This window comes from Saccopteryx leptura, chromosome 5 (assembly GCF_036850995.1).
Source record: "Saccopteryx leptura isolate mSacLep1 chromosome 5, mSacLep1_pri_phased_curated, whole genome shotgun sequence".
Taxonomy (NCBI): Eukaryota; Metazoa; Chordata; class Mammalia; order Chiroptera; family Emballonuridae; genus Saccopteryx; species Saccopteryx leptura.
Window position 1 is genome coordinate 9,992,966 of NC_089507.1, and position 19,881 is coordinate 10,012,846.

At 44.5% G+C, this 19,881-nt stretch overlaps 1 protein-coding gene across 10 annotated transcripts in view; it reads right to left on the reverse strand.

Moving 5' to 3' along the window:
• LDB2 (LIM domain binding 2) overlaps positions 1–19,881 on the reverse strand; it is a 354,846-nt gene that overhangs the window by 58,190 nt on the left and 276,775 nt on the right. For all 10 annotated transcript variants that reach the window (XM_066385353.1, XM_066385351.1, XM_066385352.1 and 7 more), the window contains exons 3-5: positions 12,881–13,053; positions 5,971–6,093; positions 3,209–3,292 (exon numbers count right to left, since the gene is read on the reverse strand). In XM_066385353.1, coding sequence (XP_066241450.1) covers positions 3,209–3,292; positions 5,971–6,093; positions 12,881–13,053 — 380 coding nt within the window. The remainder of the gene's footprint in view (positions 1–3,208; positions 3,293–5,970; positions 6,094–12,880; positions 13,054–19,881) is intronic.

The window sequence follows — 19,881 nt, forward strand, 5'->3', positions numbered from 1 at the left end:
ACAGAGGAAACACAAAGAAAATGTCTTTTGGCTGCGATACAGGAGAGGAGGTTTTAAAGTCACGTTAAACATAACGCATAAGACAACTTCATGTATTCCAGCATCAAGAAAATTTGGCCAAAGATAATAGATAAAAATAATCACCCATGAAGAAATTTGTAGTTCTATTGTATTTTTGTTTGTTATTTTGTTTGTTTTGGTTTGGTTTTTGGTCTCGGTTAAAATCTAATCTTCCATTAACCAAACTCTATCCACCAAACCATCCATTTAAGAGAAGTTTACTGGGGTTTATTGTGATCTAGGCCTTGTGAGGCTCCAGAAATACAAGGTAATGGAACTGTCTTCAGGTTGCTCTGGGTCAAGTGTAGGAGACAGACGAGAGGCGTGACAATTCTTATACAGGCGCCACCGAGAGCTAAGCATGGGACGAGGGCCCTGGGAGGGGTTGGTGCCTCAGCGGACAGGCAGAGATTCTCCAAGCAGGCGAAGGACTAAGGAGTCCTAAAGGGGGAGAAGGGGAAAGCCCGGGGGACTGGATGGAAGAGAAGGGTAGGAACAGCGTTCCAGGCAGTGAGTAATGTACAAGGCATGCAGGAAACGAAGCAGGACAGACTCGGGGGGTTGTGTGGCTCTGGGGTGCTGTGTGAGTAGAAGAAGGGGTTTTGCACGAGGCTGAGGAGCAGCAGAGGCCAGAGAAGAGGACCTCGAGGGCCAAGGGAAGAAGGCACGGTGCGGCTGAGTGACCACCCAGTGCCCTGGACACTGCCAACAGTCCCCTTGCAGTCATCCGCTGCGGCCCCAGAGGGTGGGGTGTCCCCACGGATAACAGGAAAGGAGGGAAATTCTGGGCTTGAGTCCCCTGCTGAGGCCGGACAGTGGGAACTGGAAACTGTCCACTTGAAGTCATCTGCTGAGGCCCAGGAGGATGGGGTGTCCCCACGGATAACAGGAAAGGAGGGAAATTCTGGGCTTGAGTCCCCTGCTGAGGCCGGACAGTGGGAACTGCAAACAGTCCCCTTGCAGTCATCCGCTGAGGCCCAGGAGGATGGGGTGTCCCCACGGATAACAGGAAAGGAGGGAAATTCTGGGCTTGAGTCCCCTGCTGAGGCTGGACAGCGTGAACTGGAAACAGACCTATTTGTAACAATCTCTTCAGCTCCTTGGGAAAGGGAGAAGCCTTCTCCGCGTCTGTAAACAGCCTGCTTTTGTGTGTGGCACTTAGTGGATGCCACCAAGTATCTCTAGGTTCGACGGTTGACTTAAAGTATCAGAACGAAACCAGACTGCTCCAAACCCTCAAAGAGGTGGACAAGTGTATAAGCCAGGGTCGTCCATGCACACATGTGACGAGTGTGCAAGGACTGATCGTCCCCTCAAGTGCTGACGAGACCGTTGAAACGGCACAGTCCACTCATGGGTCCTGAAGGTTTGCGCTGGTTTCCTTTGAATGCTTACGGACATTATTTCTTCATTGCCCACCCCATCATCTTTATGGGATACGAAATGAAACAGACATCACTTATGTCCTTTTCAATTTAAAAGTCTTATTATTTAAAGTCACTTAATGGAAAGTTACTGCGTACAGTAAATGTTCACCTATAAGAATTGCAGATAAGAAATATGAAATGATGGCAATTTCAAACCTCGAGTTAGAGAGGGCTTTCACTTCAGCAAAATGAAGGTGACAGTGAAGGAAGGACTAGGCTCCTGGGTGTGTTGACTTGCCGGGGCTCTTCCCATAAGCTCTGTACCCAGAGGAGTCCAGTGGACAACTCAACTCTACGCAGTGACCCTTAGAAAAGTACAGCCGGCAGCCAACAGATGGGATCACCAGATGTACTTATCTCTCTAGTACCCAGCCCCAGGGTGTGTCATACCGCATTTCCTGCATCAGGAAACGGAGGCTCAGAGAGGTCAGGTAACTTGTCCAGGGTCACACAGCTAGCAAATGGGTTTCTTGAAGACCAGTGTTATGACTTTTGAGTCTTCAGCATCTAGCTTAGCACCTGACCCATGACAACGAGGGTGTGACTTGTAAGCATTTATTAAAATCACTCTTAACTTAAAGAAGAGAAAGTCTGGCCAATGCATTTCCGTATTTCAACCTACACGAAAGGGATCGTGAATATAAAACAAAATCGAGTAGCCTGCAGAGCACATAAGGATAAAGAAACGACAGCATAAACTTTAGGATAGGGTGGGGCCCCGGAGAAGTGAACCCCACACAGTGATAATACAGGAACCCAGCAACCCAGAGGCAAAGGCATGTGGACAGTGGCCACTGCCTTCTGGTTCATTCTGGAGGACAATGCTGGCTTTATACAAGAAACCATATCCCTTACCTACAATGTGACAAGTGCAACTCCACTAAAAACGGTGTGATATATGTTACCTGGTTAGACCAAATACAGAAGCTATAAGTGTTATGTTGGTAGAGACAGTATTCATAACACTTAGTTTTTAAAAATAAAAACTGACTTACACTCAAACCAGAAAATCTGTTAAACATCACACAAAGGGTCCCTAGGAAGCCTTAAAAATACACATCTCTGTTACAGCACTGGCTGGAATTTCTGTAGGGACCCTCTCTGGGGGGCACACACAGTCTCCTCAGGGGTGACTGGTTCCCAGGTGGAGACGCCGCAGCCGTGAACTTCACAAGAGCCATTAGAAACTTGAGACGGCCAGCAGAGACAGAGCACCAAGGCGCTTTATGGCAAACATCGCTAGCCTCTGAATAATTAATTCCAAGAGTGATACAAATGTTCAGAGTGAACTCAACACTGATAAAATCCAGGTGTGATGCTTGTTAATTAAATTCTTTCCTCCTTTGACCACACACACACACACACACACACACACACACACACATGCACACACACATCATGGTATAAAACACATAGATTGTGCTCTATTCCTTCATTTTACCTCCTTGGTTCAAGAGACACATATACCTCTAAAGCAGTGATTTTCAACCTTTTTTGAGCCGCGGCACATTTTTTACATTTACAAAATCCTGGGGCACACCACCTACCAAAATGACACAAAATGACACTCTAACACAGTACATATTATACATATAGTTAATAATATAGTTTCTAAATGTATTTATACTCACACCTGACCATGTCTCACGGCACACTGGTTGAAAAACACTGCCTAAAGGACTTTCAAACTCACCAGGAAATATAATCATCGCATGTCTTACCCTGAGGTAGTTGAGGGTGAAATTTGTGAGCCCCATCCTGGTGATATTTTTGGACAGCTGATCCAGGACCTGAGGATCTTGTGCCTAAACAGGAGGGAGGGGGGAAATTATATATTTTATTGAGGAAAGATGATGTCAAGAAAGTCTCAGACTGTGTTACAGATGCTAAGAAATGAAACCTTGACACTGTTGATTTTTCTCAAAGGGCCAGGTTGCTGTAGATAATTTAATTTACATTTCAAGACAGTTGCATACAATGCTCAGGGTCCTGTGGGTCAATGGTGTGGGGTCCAGGGCCAGGGAGAACCAAACGGAGTCGGCTGTACTGTCAGACCTTGGCAGCAGTAACTTCCCTGGCCCTGTGGGAAGCCCAGTGTCTTTAGCTGGAGGGTCAGCAAGACCTGCCAGGACACCTCCAGGTCTCTGCCCTCCTCGGAGAGGGTGTGCTCTATGCTTTGGGAGAGCCATGCTCTGGGATGAGCCTTTGCTTCCCGTTGTGCTAGTGTTGTTTTTAATAGCACGGGGTTGAAAACTATGTGTGAAAACTTTGCCACTGCCACGGCATAGATAGATCTATAATAGATATATGTACAAAATAAAAATACATATTTGTTCTTAAAAATGCAAAGCCTCCTCCCCATTAAGCTAACGCTAGAAATAGATGTCCTCACCAATTTTCACCCCGCAGGACTGCCAGGGTGGGCACTACATTTCCTAGAGTGTTAGTCACGTTTGAAAGAGGGAGGTAACGAACGTCCCATGGGCCACCCAAAAGGTTCTGTTTGGTTAGGAAAAAAAAAAGAACGTTCTTTCTGGATATTATTTTAAGGTGAATCTCTTGGTTGATGCTCTTTTTTTTCTGTTTGTCTTGCTTCTTTCTTAATTGGTATGAGCAATTTGGTGCTAAACACGGGGAGGCTTAAGTAAATATACCTGTGCCTCCCTGTCTGCATTCATGAGACAATCTAGGTTATACTAAATCAGTTTAATTTACTCTCTTCTGAGGAATTTCCTCACAGTGATGCAACCAATTGGCTCTGCGTATAAAAATTTTTAAAAATGTAGGAGACAACACAATGTGTCACTTTTCATATCAATTTCTGATAAAGGCTCCTCTCTGGGCATGTGGCAGGTATCCACTGACCCTCCTGCGTGCCAGGAAGAGCGGGTTCTATGCAGCAGTGCATCAGGCGGTCGTGCTCGACCTCAAGGAGCTTACACTGTAGTCGCAAGCTAGGAGAATAACACATAAATGGAAGGACGTGGTTGTTGTTGTTATAGGCCAATCACCAAACTCGCAGAGGACCCACTATGTGCCAGGCACTATTCTATGTTCTTTAGATGCATTGACTCTTAGTCCTTAAACCAATCTTCCGAGGTGGGTTCTATTGCTGTACTGATTTTATAGATGAGGGACTGGAAACACAGAGATGTCATGTCACTTGCCCATGGTCGCACAAGAACAGGGATTCAAACCCATGGGGTCTCATCCTAAGGCCCATCTCTCCTTCGGCCTATTTGGGAATAATAAGAGTGGCTACTCCAGGATGCTTCGAGGAAAGTGGAGGATGTGAACTGGGCTTTAAAATTCGAGAAAGACTTGGGCCATGTAAAGGCAGAAGCAATAGAGCAGGAGAGTTGGGGGGAGGGTGGGTGTGGCCAGAGAAGAAAGCACGGGGCAGAGCTGGAGTTAAGCCAACCAGAGAGGTTGAGCACAAAAGCCTGGAGATGCCTGGAGTCGGATAGTTAGGAGGCAGTTGCCTCATCAGCCCAGGTTCTGGAGTCAGAACCAGCAGAGTTGAAATCCTGATTTTACCCCTTTCCGACTGAAAAACATTGGGTGACTGATTGTATTTCTCTAAGCCTCAGTTTCCCCACTTCTAAAGCAGGAATAGTGAATGATAACTCACCTCTCTACGTCACTATGGGGATTAAGTATAATGTGCCTGAAATGTTTAGCACAGGCCTGGCATAGGAAACACCCAACAAATACCAGCTGCTGTTATCTTAATCTCTTTTGATTATATTGGGTCTTAAAAATTAGGCTTATTAATTCTGATTCTGTTCCCAAGCTTTTGCAAGGAAACTGCCGTATCACATATGGAGGAAAAGGGACTTATTTAAGTCAACGTCTGTGGACTCCTTCAGGGACCGTACCTGACTAGTCCCCGTGAAGTCTTTCCTTTAAGACTTGTCTCTAGCTTGACATCAAATCCGCCCTTGCATCTAGTTGGTGTTCAATGCATTTGGTGTGGTTTATGTCCAACAGAAACCAAGAGAACCCCAAATATTCCAGCTCATTCCAACACCGGCTAGAAAGGGCCAGTGCCTGTTCACACAGATCTGAGGTCCATGCGCCCCATGTCTCCTCAGATGGTTCTAATCAAAACTGGAAACTATTTTTCTTCCTTCTTGTTTTATTTCCTCCCCCCAGTCGTAAATAACAGGTTTATTAGCCCAGGCCGAGCAGTACTAGATGAGGACTGGGTGGGGTTAAAGAAAAGCACAGGCTGCTTACTGAGGTTACCTCAGTTTAGAGTTTGATACAATAACGTATCGAAACAAAAGGGCTCAGAATGCACCACACTTGAAACAAAGGAGGAGACAAGGGTCTGTGCCTTACAACGGATGAGGGAGGGCCCAGCCGAGAGAGTCAACCCGGTAAAGTGTGAAGACTACCCGAGTTCTTTCACAGAGAAACTGTGGGCAGGTAAAACGAAGAGGCAATAGGAAGGAGGTGAAAGAGAAAGGGAATTACTTACGTGCATGGCTAGGATGCTTCTTGGGACTAGCTCTCTGTATTGTCTAATGGTAAAGTGCCATGTTTTTATTCTCATGAGATCATCAAAGGTGAACTCCAAGATCAGTCTGCCTTCTGTACACACCTAGAAGCGACAAACGACACACTCATTTGTTATGCACTTTGTGAACGCCAGATTTTTGTTGCTCACATGTCTCCTAATCAGCATGGTCTCCCTGACTATCCTTGGGTGGCTCTGGATCTTGACACAATGGGACACAGGTGGCTTCCCCATGGCACACTGCAACAGGTACAAGTTCAGGAATCATTGGGTTCCAAAGACAGTGCAGTTGCTTACTGGCCCCGATCTATTAGCAACCTTACTCGTTACACCTGAGACTCTGTGAGCCTCCGCTTCTTCTCTCGTAAAGATGGGCGCAAAAGCCATCTTACAGCAAGATTATTTCCAAAACTCATGGCACAAAATATGGGTGCCACAAAATGGTATCTTCCTACCAACTCTTTCTCCCACTTTTATAATCCTTTGATGATAGGAGCTTGAGCTCTTAGTCCAATTGTCATTAATCCTACTTTGGGAGAAAATATCTAATAAAATTAATGATGCAGAAGTGTGAGATACTATAAGATTACCCAACCAGAGCTTCTCATTTCCAAAGAGAAATTCCAGAGGGCAATGCTTAACCCAAGGCAGTAGGCATCATGGACATATTTAGAGTATATTTCTTCAATCACATCACATCAGCCATGACAAATTCTGTTTGCAGATAGGGCCAGCCTTTGAGGGGCAGCAAATTTATCTTTCTAAGAAAAGTGTACATTATGAATGAAAAAGAATTTCTGAGGCTCTCTTCCTTGATAAACTGATTAGTGATAGGGGAGCTTTTTCATCTTCTTTTGATCAGATCATTTTTAGCATGTCATGCCTATTTTATTTACTTTTCTTCTCACTGCTAATGACTTCTACACGGAAGGCAATACCGGGCAATCTCACCCCATCAGCCCCTTTCGACTCTAAGACAGGCAGTGGTGGCCACATATCAGTCCAGTTTAAATCGTGACAATTCGTTATTCAGTCCATGCTGGCCTAAGAGAAGCAGCACAGACGGTGGATGGGACTTTGGCATCAGAAAGTACGAGATTCTAATCCTGGCTCATTTTTCACTTATTCTGAAACTTTGGAAAAATCAAATTCCCTAAGTTTCAGTGTTGTGCATCTGTAAAATGAGGATAAAAATATCCTCAGGCAGAGTCATTAGAAAATATATTTTAAAAAATTTCGTATGTAGATTATATAGCTCTGAACCAAGCACATAGTAGGCTGACAGTAAATAACCACTCTAAGGATAAGAGAAAGGCCACTGAAGAACACAGAACCCTGTCTGAGACCTAGGGCTCTTCTGGGAAGAGCTTCACCTTCCCCTTCACTCTGAGATCCTTTCCCATCACTAGATTCAACCATCAGTTTCATTTTTATTTGTTTTAATACATTGGGATTCTGACCAAGCTTTCTCAAGGAAAGATTTTCTATATTAAAAACAAACACATAGGCCCTGGCTGGTTGGCTCAGCAGTAGATTATCAGCCCAGCTTGTGAAAGTCCTGGGTTTGTTTCCCAGTGAGGACACACAGGAGAAGAAGCCATTTGCTTTTCCACCTCTCCCCCTTCTTTGTCTCTCTCTCTTCTTCTCCCACAACCATGGCTCAAATGGTTTGAGCAAGTTGGCCCTGGGCACTGAAGATGGCCTCACCTCAGGCACTAAAACAGTTCATTTGCTGAGCAACAGAGCAGTAGCCCCACATGGGCAGAGCATCCCCTAGTAGGGGGCTTGCCGGGTAGATCCCGGTCGGTCAGGGTTCATGCGGGAGTCTGTCTCTCTGCCTCTTTGCCTCTCACCTTCTCACTTAGTAAAAAATAAAATAAAAATAAATAAAAACAAACATACAAATCTTTGGAAATCACTGTGCTACACTACTTTTGAAGAAAAAAATTAACTTACTAAGGGATATGAACATTTCTAAAACTATAGCCTGAGAAGATAATTAGCAATCTATGTCAACTTTTTATGAAATATTAATACTTATTTTCCCTCTGGGAATTTAATGCAGAATGCCACCATATTGAGTTCCAATGGTGTCCTAGGCACAGGCTTAGGTGTTTTCTGTTGACTCTGATATAAAGAGAATTAGTAACGTGTTGATAAGGCTCCTCTTAAGAAAGACGCTCTCAATGCCTGCCGTTTCATTTTACCAAAGGTCTCAGAAGCACTGTATGATAATCATTGATAATCTGGGTGAAGAACTCTAACTCAAATCCAGTTAGCATAGTCTGAGAGTGATTTGGGGCATTTGGGCACCTTGCCCCCAAACACCTCGCCCGAGTGGTCTTTGGAGCCTTGTTCCTGATCTCAGCCATGACAATTGAGCACACTGAAATGGGGAAGACTTTAGTGTCCTCACACTACTTCTCCAGAGCATCTCAGCCTTGGGAGTAATTTACCAAGGGTTTCAAAGAGTTGCATGGAGATTGAGCTACACCATTCCCCGGGGAGTGTCCGCAGGAAAGATGCCACCTACAGTGAAGGCTTTCACAGAAGGTAGGTGACCTCAGCCAGTAAGCAACAGGGAAATGCCTTGACAGTACAGGGCAAGGATGTTTGGATGCTAGAATCCTGTTTGCATTTCTTTTAAGAGAGAGGATTACGGGATGTTTAAACAAATATTAGCCCAGTTAAATGTTATGCTTTTAAATTATCTAATCTATTTGTTTTGTGTTTACAAACCACAAACCCAGGGCGGACAGAGGTCCTGGTTGACCTTTACTAAAAGAGAATGTCATAATGGGAGGGCCTGGATGGGGTCTTTCTGATGAATTACTGGCGTGGAGCACCTGTAAGGTCAAGGTGAGTTGTGTCCTCGGTTTTCTGTGAGAGAGCACACAGGTTCAGGACATTTCTTAAGGTCAAACTGTCCTGGAGGTTACACAAGGGAAAGTGGCCATTAGCCTTGGGTTCCTCCTTTCTCAGCCAAGACCAAGGAGTCAGCTCCATCCAGGGCAGACCATGAGCAAGAGGACCACGCTTAGAATCGGATCTGAGTCGACTGTGTTGGGTGTTTTTCTAAAGGAAATGAAAGGATGGAGGAGAACTGGGTCACTGGTGGTATTCCTCAAGTCATTATCTCCGCAGCTTCCACCCGAGCCCTGGGAAGCCTCACTTCACCCTCGGCCCCCGAGGTTAGAAGCTAGAATCTTTGTAATTTATTTTATATGCAACAATCAGCAAATGAAATAGAGACACTTAAATATATATATATATATATATATATATATATATATATATATATGTACATTCCTTGTTTGGAAATGGTAAAAAATGGGCATAGCTTATACAAGGCAATGAATGTTTTCTCTCTTCAGAAAAATTCTCTGCATTTCTCTTAATCAATACAATTAACGTAGGTTTTATCTAAAGTTACCTTACTATTTTTTTTTGTAAAGCTACCTTTCACTTGGAATCCAAAATCAAAAGTGTCCCCAATTAAGAAAACATTTTCTGTTGTGTTGAATTCATGTTGCCGTACTATGAGCTCTGACATTTTGTTTCTGTGGTAACCAAAATCAGCTGATTAGTTGGCATGGCAACAGAAAAGATGAAATCCCAGCAGACACACTCTAATCAATGCCCCCAGCACAGATGGTCTCTGGAGGATCAACAAGAAAGAGGCTGGCAGGCATTCAGCACATCACGTGCTCGCTTGAGACTAGGCCAGGGACAGGAGAACTAAAAATGAACATTTCTCAAACTAACCGGCCGCTCTTTAACCCTTTTCTTCCTTTGACTAATTGTGCAGCAATATGGATCCTGTAGTCTCATGTATAATCTAGCTCTCATAGAGCTTTTATGAAATAAACTGTGTATTTTAGGTGTGTTTATTTAAATAGCTTGGTCTCTATACCTGGAACAGTATGCATGCTATAGTGTTGTTATTATTATTATTTTAGTTCCTAGATTGCTAACTTTTTATAACAGGATACAATTCAGAAACAGCCATCTGGGAGAGAGGCATGGGGCAAGGGGTGTGGGAAGGGGAGGAGCTTCCATACCCTCTCTGAGAGCTCCACTCTCCCCAAATCTCTACAGATTTACCAGCCTGGAAGCCCTGGTAAATTAGATTTAGATTAACAGTTGCATAAAACTCTTTGTAGTTTGCATAGAGGTATGCAAATGCATATATATATATATATATATATATATATATAGAGAGAGAGAGAGAGAGAGAGAGAGAGAGAGAGAGATATGCGCACACACACACACACATATTAGAGCAATGTGGCCATTGATACTATAATAATTTGGTTAGTCAGGATAAGAGCACAGATGTCTAATCCCGGGAGTACAACATGGTATAACGTGGCTAAGATAAGAATGAGTTAAACTGTCAAAGACAAGAGTGAGTATTCCTAATGGAAGCTGGTTGGGGCATCTCCATGATACACCTGACTATAGTAGTAAATCATTTCAGAATAAATAACTAAGACCAGAAAAGCAACAACAACCTGTGTTTCTAGAAATGAGAAGGGTGTCCACTAATGGCTGTAATTATTGTTCTAGTTTGTAAAACCTAAAAGTCACCCAACATGACCCCAGAGAGGGCTCATCTGAGCATCTGTCAGTCTTGACACCCTCAAATAGAATTTGGGGGCTGGTGATTCTGAAAACCTTGGTGACTGTTCTTCTGATTATTAAACCTTGTTTTCAATTGGATTTAAAATTGAATATAGAAAAGAGAGGCTTCCTAATGTGTGTTTTAAAACTCTAATTACATATTTATCCATAATCTATAATGTTCCTAGGATCAGGAAATTGCAAAATGTGTACTATACTCCTGAGGAATATTAAGCGTTACTGTTGATTAGGACTGTGCCTGAGTTTTGATTCACCAGTTGACCAAATTTTCATAAAAGCAACTCAGAACCACTGGCTCAAACGCTATGTGGGGAATTAGAGTTTATTGATACTCTAAATTAGAACAATGTGATAATGCCCCCACGTCCTGTGCTACGGAATGCTTTGTACTAACTCACAGCCGGCTCCCCCTTGAAAATAAACATTGGCTTCCAAACTGTTTTTCTCTGTGACACTGCAAGTTCATTAACCCACTGTTTTATACTAAATAGCCCAATGATTTTCTTACATGAAGATGAGCTATTTTTAATTAATATAAGAACAAAAGAAAAACTGGGCAGATTCTTTGGGTTGTATAATAACCACTAAGGAGCAAAAAAAAAAAACCTCTTTCAAATGTTCTAAAAATAAATGTGCTTAATTAGCATCTGGACTAAGTCCACATAGCTAAGCTACATTTCCCAGAAAGCAGTATTTTTCATCACAGAGTGGACATATTCATTATGAGAGTTGGCAAATGATCTTGCCCCGGAGGGGAGTCAGGTGGGTGATCAAAAGGACTGAAGCCTGAGGCCCAGGTTGCCAAGTTCAGGAACGTGCCGGCCTCCCTGGTGAGCGCTGAGGATGCCCGGGCACCTGCTCGGCCATCAACATCCCCATGTGAGGAAGAACCATAGAGAAAACCTTAGTTTCTTCATTGGGATAAAAAAAAATAAAGCACATTATCGATTCACTGGGCAAACGGGATTTCTTTTTATTTAAAACCAGTCTCTCATAGACAGCACTTGATCTTCAGAGTAACTGACCATGGTCATTTGTACGAAAGTTTTGGCCTGAGAAAGAAAGCAATTGTGGAAATATATAAAAGGATTATCCCTCAAGATACAGCTTTCTATCAATGGTTTTGCAATCGCTCCTTCATTATGGCAAAAATTTTACACAGATTTCTTTTCCCTTTTTAAAAGTATAAGGAATGTGTGTGTGTTTTCCTGAATTACTTAAAAGTAAAACTAAGCCCTGATTAAATAATAATAATAATAATCATATTAAAGAGGATGAAGTTGCCAAGAAAGGCTTTCTCCACAGTGCGCAGACTGGGTAACCCTAGACGCGGCCTGGGTATCCGTCTGATCTACAGGGCTATGTGAATGTGTCATGTCTGCGGTGTTCCAGGAAGGCCTTTGCTCAGAGCTAGTACTCTGCTGGTCAGTGATCTGTCTGCAGGAAAGATCAGAGGTGGGGGCTGTTCAGAAGATGGGGTTTTCTCTTTTTCATTTCAAATCCCTCACGGGAGCTTGAATCCTGTCTCAACGATGGATTTGACCCTCATCGTTCCCTCCGCTGTCTTTCTCATTCTCTCTCTCACAAACAACTTCTGGCTCTCTCACTGACTGACCAATCACAGAGCTTCTTGGAATTTGGGGACACCACCTTTAAACTCCCAGATTCCCTACTTTCTTTTATATTCTTATACACCTTAAAAATAATGGGTAGTTGAGTTGTGGTTAGGTAAGTTTTTCCCCTGTCATGTTTGTTCACATTGAATTGAGCTTTATAAAAGTGTTAAATTGTAGCAACATTATAGAATTTCTTCAGTAACTAATGGTATGGGGGTGACGATTGTGATTCTAGATGGGCTTTGGATGTACCGGAGCCTATCTCTGAATCAGACGGTCAACATGGGGAGAACATTTCCTTTAGCTGCGGATGACCCTTTGCGTAAAAACCAACACTCTAATTTAACAAGCTGAGTCTACCAGGCAGCCAAACCTCTCTTTATCTTAATGCTGAAGCTCCGTCATGCTTGACTGTGCTTCGTATCCCATGCACACCCCTGAGAACAGTGTACACCAAGAGTCTAGCCATGTGACAAATAAAAAGGATGACCTTACAGCGCTGAAAGTGTTTAAGATGTGAGAAATCAGCTCATAGTTCCAGAAGGAAGCTTTAATTACTATCCTTACGTACACCCAGAGGAGAGCAAGCCACGTGACAGATCGCCCCATACCTTGGTAAACATGGGCTTCCCATGCTGGGTGACCATAGCACACTGGTCACAGTCCACCGTGATGGATGAGTTGTGGTACGACTCCTTGGAGTGTTTGAGAATGTAATATAGGTCAGTCACCCCTCCTTCAAACACCGTGCTGAAGTAGCGGGGGATAAGTGTCCTGCCGATAGCTGGGGGAGAAACACAAACAGAAAAATTAGTGAAGACATCTGACTGGCCTCACACACCCTACAGCATCACACACCAAACACCATCACACACCCCACCATCGCACACCCCACCATCGCACACCCCACCATCGCACACCCCACCATCACACACCACACACCATCACACACCCCACTATCACACACCCCACCATCACACACCCCACTATCACACACCCCACAGCATCACACACCAAACACCATCACACACCCCACCATCGCACACCCCACCATCGCACACCCCACCATCGCACACCCCACCATCACACACCACACACCATCACACACCCCACTATCACACACCCCACCATCACACACCCCACTATCACACACCCCACAGCATCACACACCAAACACTATCACACACCCCACCATCGCACACCCCACCATCGCACACCCCACCATCGCACACCCCACCATCACACACCAAACACCATCACACACCCCACTATCACACACCCCACCATCACACACCACACACATCACACACCCCACCATCGCACACCCCACCATCGCACACCACACACCATCACACACCCCACCATCGCACACCCCACCATCGCACACCCCACCATCACACACCACACACCATCACACACCCCACTATCACACACCCCACCATCACACACCACACACCATCACACACCCCACTATCACACACACCACCATCACACACCACACACCATCACACACCCCACCATCGCACACCCCACCATCGCACACCCCACACCATCACACACCCCACTATCACACACCCCACCATCACACACCACACACCATCACACACCCCACCATCGCACACCCGACCATCGCACACCCCACCATCACACACCCCACCATCGCACACCCCACCATCACACACCCCACCATCGCACACCACTCACCATCGCACACCCCACCATCACACACCCCACCATCGCACACCACTCACCATTGCACACCCCACCATCGCACACCCCACCATCACACACCACTCACCATCGCACACCCCACCATCGCACACCCCACCATCACACACCCCACCATCACACACCCCACCATTGCCCACCATCGCACACCCCACCATCACACACCACACACCATCACACACCCCACCATCGCACACCCCACCATCGCACACCCCACCATCACACACCCCACCATCACACACCACACACCATCACACACCCCACCATCACACACCCCACCATTGCCCACCATCGCACACCCCACCATCGCACACCCCACCATCACACACCCCACCATCACACACCACACACCATCACACACCCCACCATCGCACACCCCACCATCGCACACCCCACCATCACACACCCCACCATCACACACCACACACCATCACACACCCCACCATCACACACCCCACCATTGCCCACCATCGCACACCCCACCATCACACACCACACACCATCACACACCCCACCATCACACACCACACACCATCACACACCCCACCATCGCACACCCCACCATCGCACACCCCACCATCGCACACCACACACCATCACACACCCCACCATCGCACACCCACCATCGCACACCCACCATCACACACCCCACACCATCACACACCATATACCATCGCACACCTCACCATCACACCCCACAGCATTGCACACCCCACCATCGCACACCTCACCATCACACACCCCACACCATCACACACCCCACCATCACACACCACACACCATCACACACCCACCATCGCACACCCCACCATCGCACACCAAACACCATCGCACACCCCACCATCACACACCAAACACCATCACACACCCCACTATCACACACCCCACAGCATTGCACACCCCACCATCACACACCCCACACCATCACACACCCCACCATCACACACCATACACCATCACACACCCCACCATCGCACACCCCACCATCACACACCCCACCATCACACACCTCACACCATCACACACCCCACCATCACACACCTCACACCATCACACACCCCACCGTCGCACACCCCACAGCATCACACACCCTACCATCACACACCACACACCATCACACACCCCACCATTGCACACCACACAGCATTGCACACCCCACCATCACACACCCCACACCATCGCCAGACTGCAACCGAACACCAATCGTCTCAAGAGAGGAGGCCAGTAGCCAAAGTTCTCCTTATAAACAAGCCACGATCCTCTGAGGTTATAGTTAATAAAATAAAATCCCCAATGATTCAGAAAAAAATTTGTACAGCCACCTTTGCAGATTTTGAGTCTGTTGAAAGCCAATAGTGAAAGGGTTAGTATTTTTAAAAGAATGGAAACAAACACATTGGCTACTTCGGGCCTTGTGTATGCTCTAAGGGAACATATTTTCAAAAAAATATAATAAAACACACCCAACCAACTTGAATTTTTAATAGATTGTTTGTTTACAGGCCAGTTACTCAATCATGTTTTAGTAGTAGGATCATAATAATATATATACACTCTATAAGGCAGTGTTTTGTAGTGGTGTGAAGTATTTGGGCATTCTCTTATCGGATCTTCAGAACAACCACAAGCGTGTAGGGGACCGAGACCCAAACAGGTTATTTTGGGGAAAAAAAAGAGAAACGGTTTTAAAGAATGTTTCAAAGTCATGGTAACTCATGAGTAGGAAAGTGGAGTCTCTAACTCCACATCTGCAAATATCCAAACAGTTTCTCTTTCTAATACTAGGCCTCAAACTACTTTCATGAATGGGAAGCTTTAAAAAGTGAACCATGTCTGCCTATACGAAGATCCATACCTCGGTAAATACTGATCATTCATTCTATCTGTGTCTGGGGTGGGATAGGATATCTTTCTAGAATAAAAAGGCCCATTTTTAGAGAATTTGACACTTTTCACTTGGTCTAAATTCGTCTCCTTGATACAACGTGTTCTGCCCTGCCCCATTTTAGTTTGAGCGATTGGTAAGTAGCCGGATCTCTCTGATATATGACGCTTAGGAACAGCTAACAAGCCGTTGCTTTAGCAGAGATTTTTAAATCCTCTTACACTGAAAATCCCAACTCATAATATCAGGAATTTTGCTTATGTGCAGATTTTGAGGCAAAATACTAAAGCACTCTCAAGAGATCCCAGGTTTTTAATAAATCTCTTACAGTCACTATATAATACCACCTGAAAGACAAAAATAATATTTAAAATAAATAAATTACCAAAGAGAGTTTCAGTAGGAAAGATCATGCAATCTTTATTGACTGTTTTAAAATATTTAAGTTCATTTTAAAAGAATCAGTGTTAATCTATTCCATATGGATCTACATCTCATGGACTGGGGGAAAACAAAATAACTATTTGAAGAATACCCTGCCAAACAGCTCTAAAAAAATCTCCAAAGAATCCTGATATGAATGACTAGTCCCTGAATAATTTATATAGTTGTTATTGCTTCATATTTACTGCAGTTAAAATCAATCAACAAGTGTGTTCTAAATATTCCAGGATCTTGGCCAATTCCATTTTAAATAATCCCTATACATACATTTCCTAAATCTCACTTAATCCCCAATAACATATGTTCATGCACAAAATACAAAATTCAAATACAAGTAATTTGAGTCCGCCACATCCTTAAATGTATGCACGGCTTATATTATAAAGAAAACTTTATTAATGCAAAATGCCTTATTGTACTTTGCCCAACAGATAAAATTAATTTAATGCATTTCAAATTGTCGAACTCATACTGCCACAAAACAGCTCTAATAATTTAACATTTTGGGATCTGGACAAAACATAAAAAGGTAGATGTAGGGTGAAAATATCTCCCCACTGCGTGCAAGGAATTGTCCCAGTGTAAAGGTTACTGTGAAGAAACATCATTGGATTAGACACATTCCAGTTTAGTCATCATGAATCCCACACAATAGCATAAGAGAAATTGAATGAGAAAAAGTTTGAAATTCCTTAACTTTAAACCTACGTTTTTAAGTAGCTCCCCAACTTTAGGAAACGCACCCATGGTATGATTAAAGACACTTCGGGGAAAAGGCAGCTTTGCTGATACTTCCCAGCAAACGGTTGTTATGGAGACCTGAGGTTTGTTTTCAGCCCTTGTCCTTTGTGGGACTGTCCCTACCATTTTGCCCATGGTCCCGTTTGGACCATCACTCACAAAGCTCCACTTTTTACTGTGGTAGACTGCTCCCCTGGTGGCTCCAATGAACCGCTGTGATAGCTACATCCTTGTGTTTGCAGTCTCCTCTCCTCAGATGTGGGCTGGGCCCTGAGATTTTCTTTAATCAGTAGAATGTGGCACAAGTGATCTTGTGTCAGTTCTGGGCTAAACCTTAAAAAAGACTAGAAGCTGCCCCGTCTTATGCTTGGGGCAAGTCTGTTGCAATGTACGAAGTCCAGCTACGGGAAGACTGCCACAGTGCGAGAGGCCCAAGCTAGGCATGTGGAGCCGTCACGTGAAAGACTGTGTCTTCAGGCCAAAAACCCCAGCTGAGCTTCCATCCAACAGCCACCACCAACTTACTACTGTGAGGGAGGCCATCTTGGAAGTGAATTCTGGAGCTCCAAATGCTCTGCCTCAAGTTGATGTCACTTGGAGCAGAGATGAGCTGTCGCCCATATGCTTTGCCCAAATTGCAGAATCATGAGTAAATAAAAGCAACATTTATATTTGAAGCCAACCCATTTTGAAGCCTTTTAAAAAATGTATCAATGAATAATCACAACACCCTTTCAAGCCCCTAGGCTACAAAGATGGGCAAATCAGTGCTTTTCCAGAAAACAAAGAGGGCAGCTTTGTTACTAAAAACACACGAATCATAGAAATACAGAAGCCTGCACGCAGAAGAAAACAGGTCAGGGGGACAGAGACTGATTTGGGCCCTCATCTGAGCTGGGGCTTAAGCCAACTTGAAGTCCTCGGAGGCCTCACTTTTGTGAGATGTGCCTTCCTCCTTCTTTTTAAAATTAAATAATAATTATAATTTGTGTTTGAATGAGCTGGTGATAGCTTTCTGTGGTTCGCAAACAGAGGACTCCTGATTAGGGCTGCCCTGTTCCAGCATGGAAGGGGGGCGTGGACACAGCTGGGAAACACAGTGACGAGAAGGAGAGGCTGCAGGAGAGTAAATCTCTCTTTGTGTCAGAAGCTAAAGGGGATAAAAAGGGGTGTCAGAGACCGTATGAGGCTTATACTGACACAGTAACAAATGATCACAAACGTAGTAGCTTAAACTCTGTGCGTTTATCATCTTCCACGATGTTCTGACAGTCAGACACAGGTCTGGCTGGGTTGCCTTGCCTGCTAGAGGCTCCAGGGGAGAATCGGTTTTCTTGCTTTTTTCAGCATCTAGAGGCTGCTGGCACTCCTCTGCTGTGGCCCCTTCCCCATCCTCACCAGCAGCCCTGGCGATGGAATGCTCACAAGGCAGTACTCTCACTTCCTCTGCGGTCCCCTCTTCCACTTTTAAGGACCCTTGTGATTGCACTGGGGCCACCCAGACTATCCAGCATCATTTCCTATTGCAAGGTCCTTAACTTCTTCAGGTCTGCACAGTTTCTTGTGCTATGTAAGGTCATAAAGTCACAGGTACCAGGGATTAGCACTGGGCATCTCTGAGAAGCCATTGTTCTGGCTTCCACAGAGAATATCTTTGCCAAAGAGCTTCTGTTCTGCAAGGGAGACTAGTCAAAAATATCACACACACATATGCACACACATGCACGTACACACACGCACGCACAATGAGCAATACACAGAAATGGGACAGACAACCTAGGCAAACATCACATGAACTTGAGGAATTCACTCTGTGGCTCATGCATTGCTTTCGGCTGTGATCATTCACTGAGCCCCGAGTAGGTGTCAAGCTCCTTTGTAGGTGCTAGGAACACAGAGATGAATTTTTGTCCATGTCTTTCAAATGGATTTATTTTTTTGGGGGGGTGTGGGGTCAGAGACAGAGAGAGTCAGAGAGAGGGACAGATAGGGACAGACAGACAGAGAGAGAGATGAGAAGCATCAATTCTTTGTTACAGTTCCTTAGTTGTTCATTGATTGATTTCTCATATGTGCCTTGACCGGGGGGCTACAGCAGACCGGGTAACCCCTTGCTCAAGCCAGCGACCTTGGGCTCAAGTTGGTGAGCTTTGCTCAAACCCGATGAGCCCGTGCTCAAGCTGGTGACCTCGGAGTCTCGAACCTGGGTCCTCCGCATCCCAGTCCGATGCTCTGTCCACTGCGCCACCGCCTGGTCAGGCTCAAATGCATTTCTAACAAGAGAGTTAACGAGTATCTAAGTATCTATAACACGGTGTGATCATAAAGTTAGAAAACAAATTTGTGATTTTTGAATTCTCCGTCAGTTTCTCTGACTCCTGAATTCGATGTGCAACTGTATTATTTTTGAAGCACTGAGAAGATTAAAATGCCCTTAATTTTGTAAGTCGTGCAACCACACTGCACAGCTTACTGTAAATGACTTTAAATCAGTGAACATTTCAGATTTAGCTCTGGTGATCCCCTAAAACTCATCAGCCACACTAAAGCTAAATCTGTTTAAATTTAATATCGTCACATTCATATGCTAGACTTACACTTTGCATTTATACTTTAAAACTTGTAATTAGAAATATTTTAAATATTGATATACCTAAGTCTACATTGTGTTCTTATGATAAGAATTACAACTGACAAATATTCCTGAAGAGAGATTAAGACTAGAGTAGATTAGAACAGAAGTTTTCTTTTTCTAACATATTTAGGCCAAAGCTTCAAAAGTTGGGAAGGGGAAGTAAGGTGACCAAGATCGCC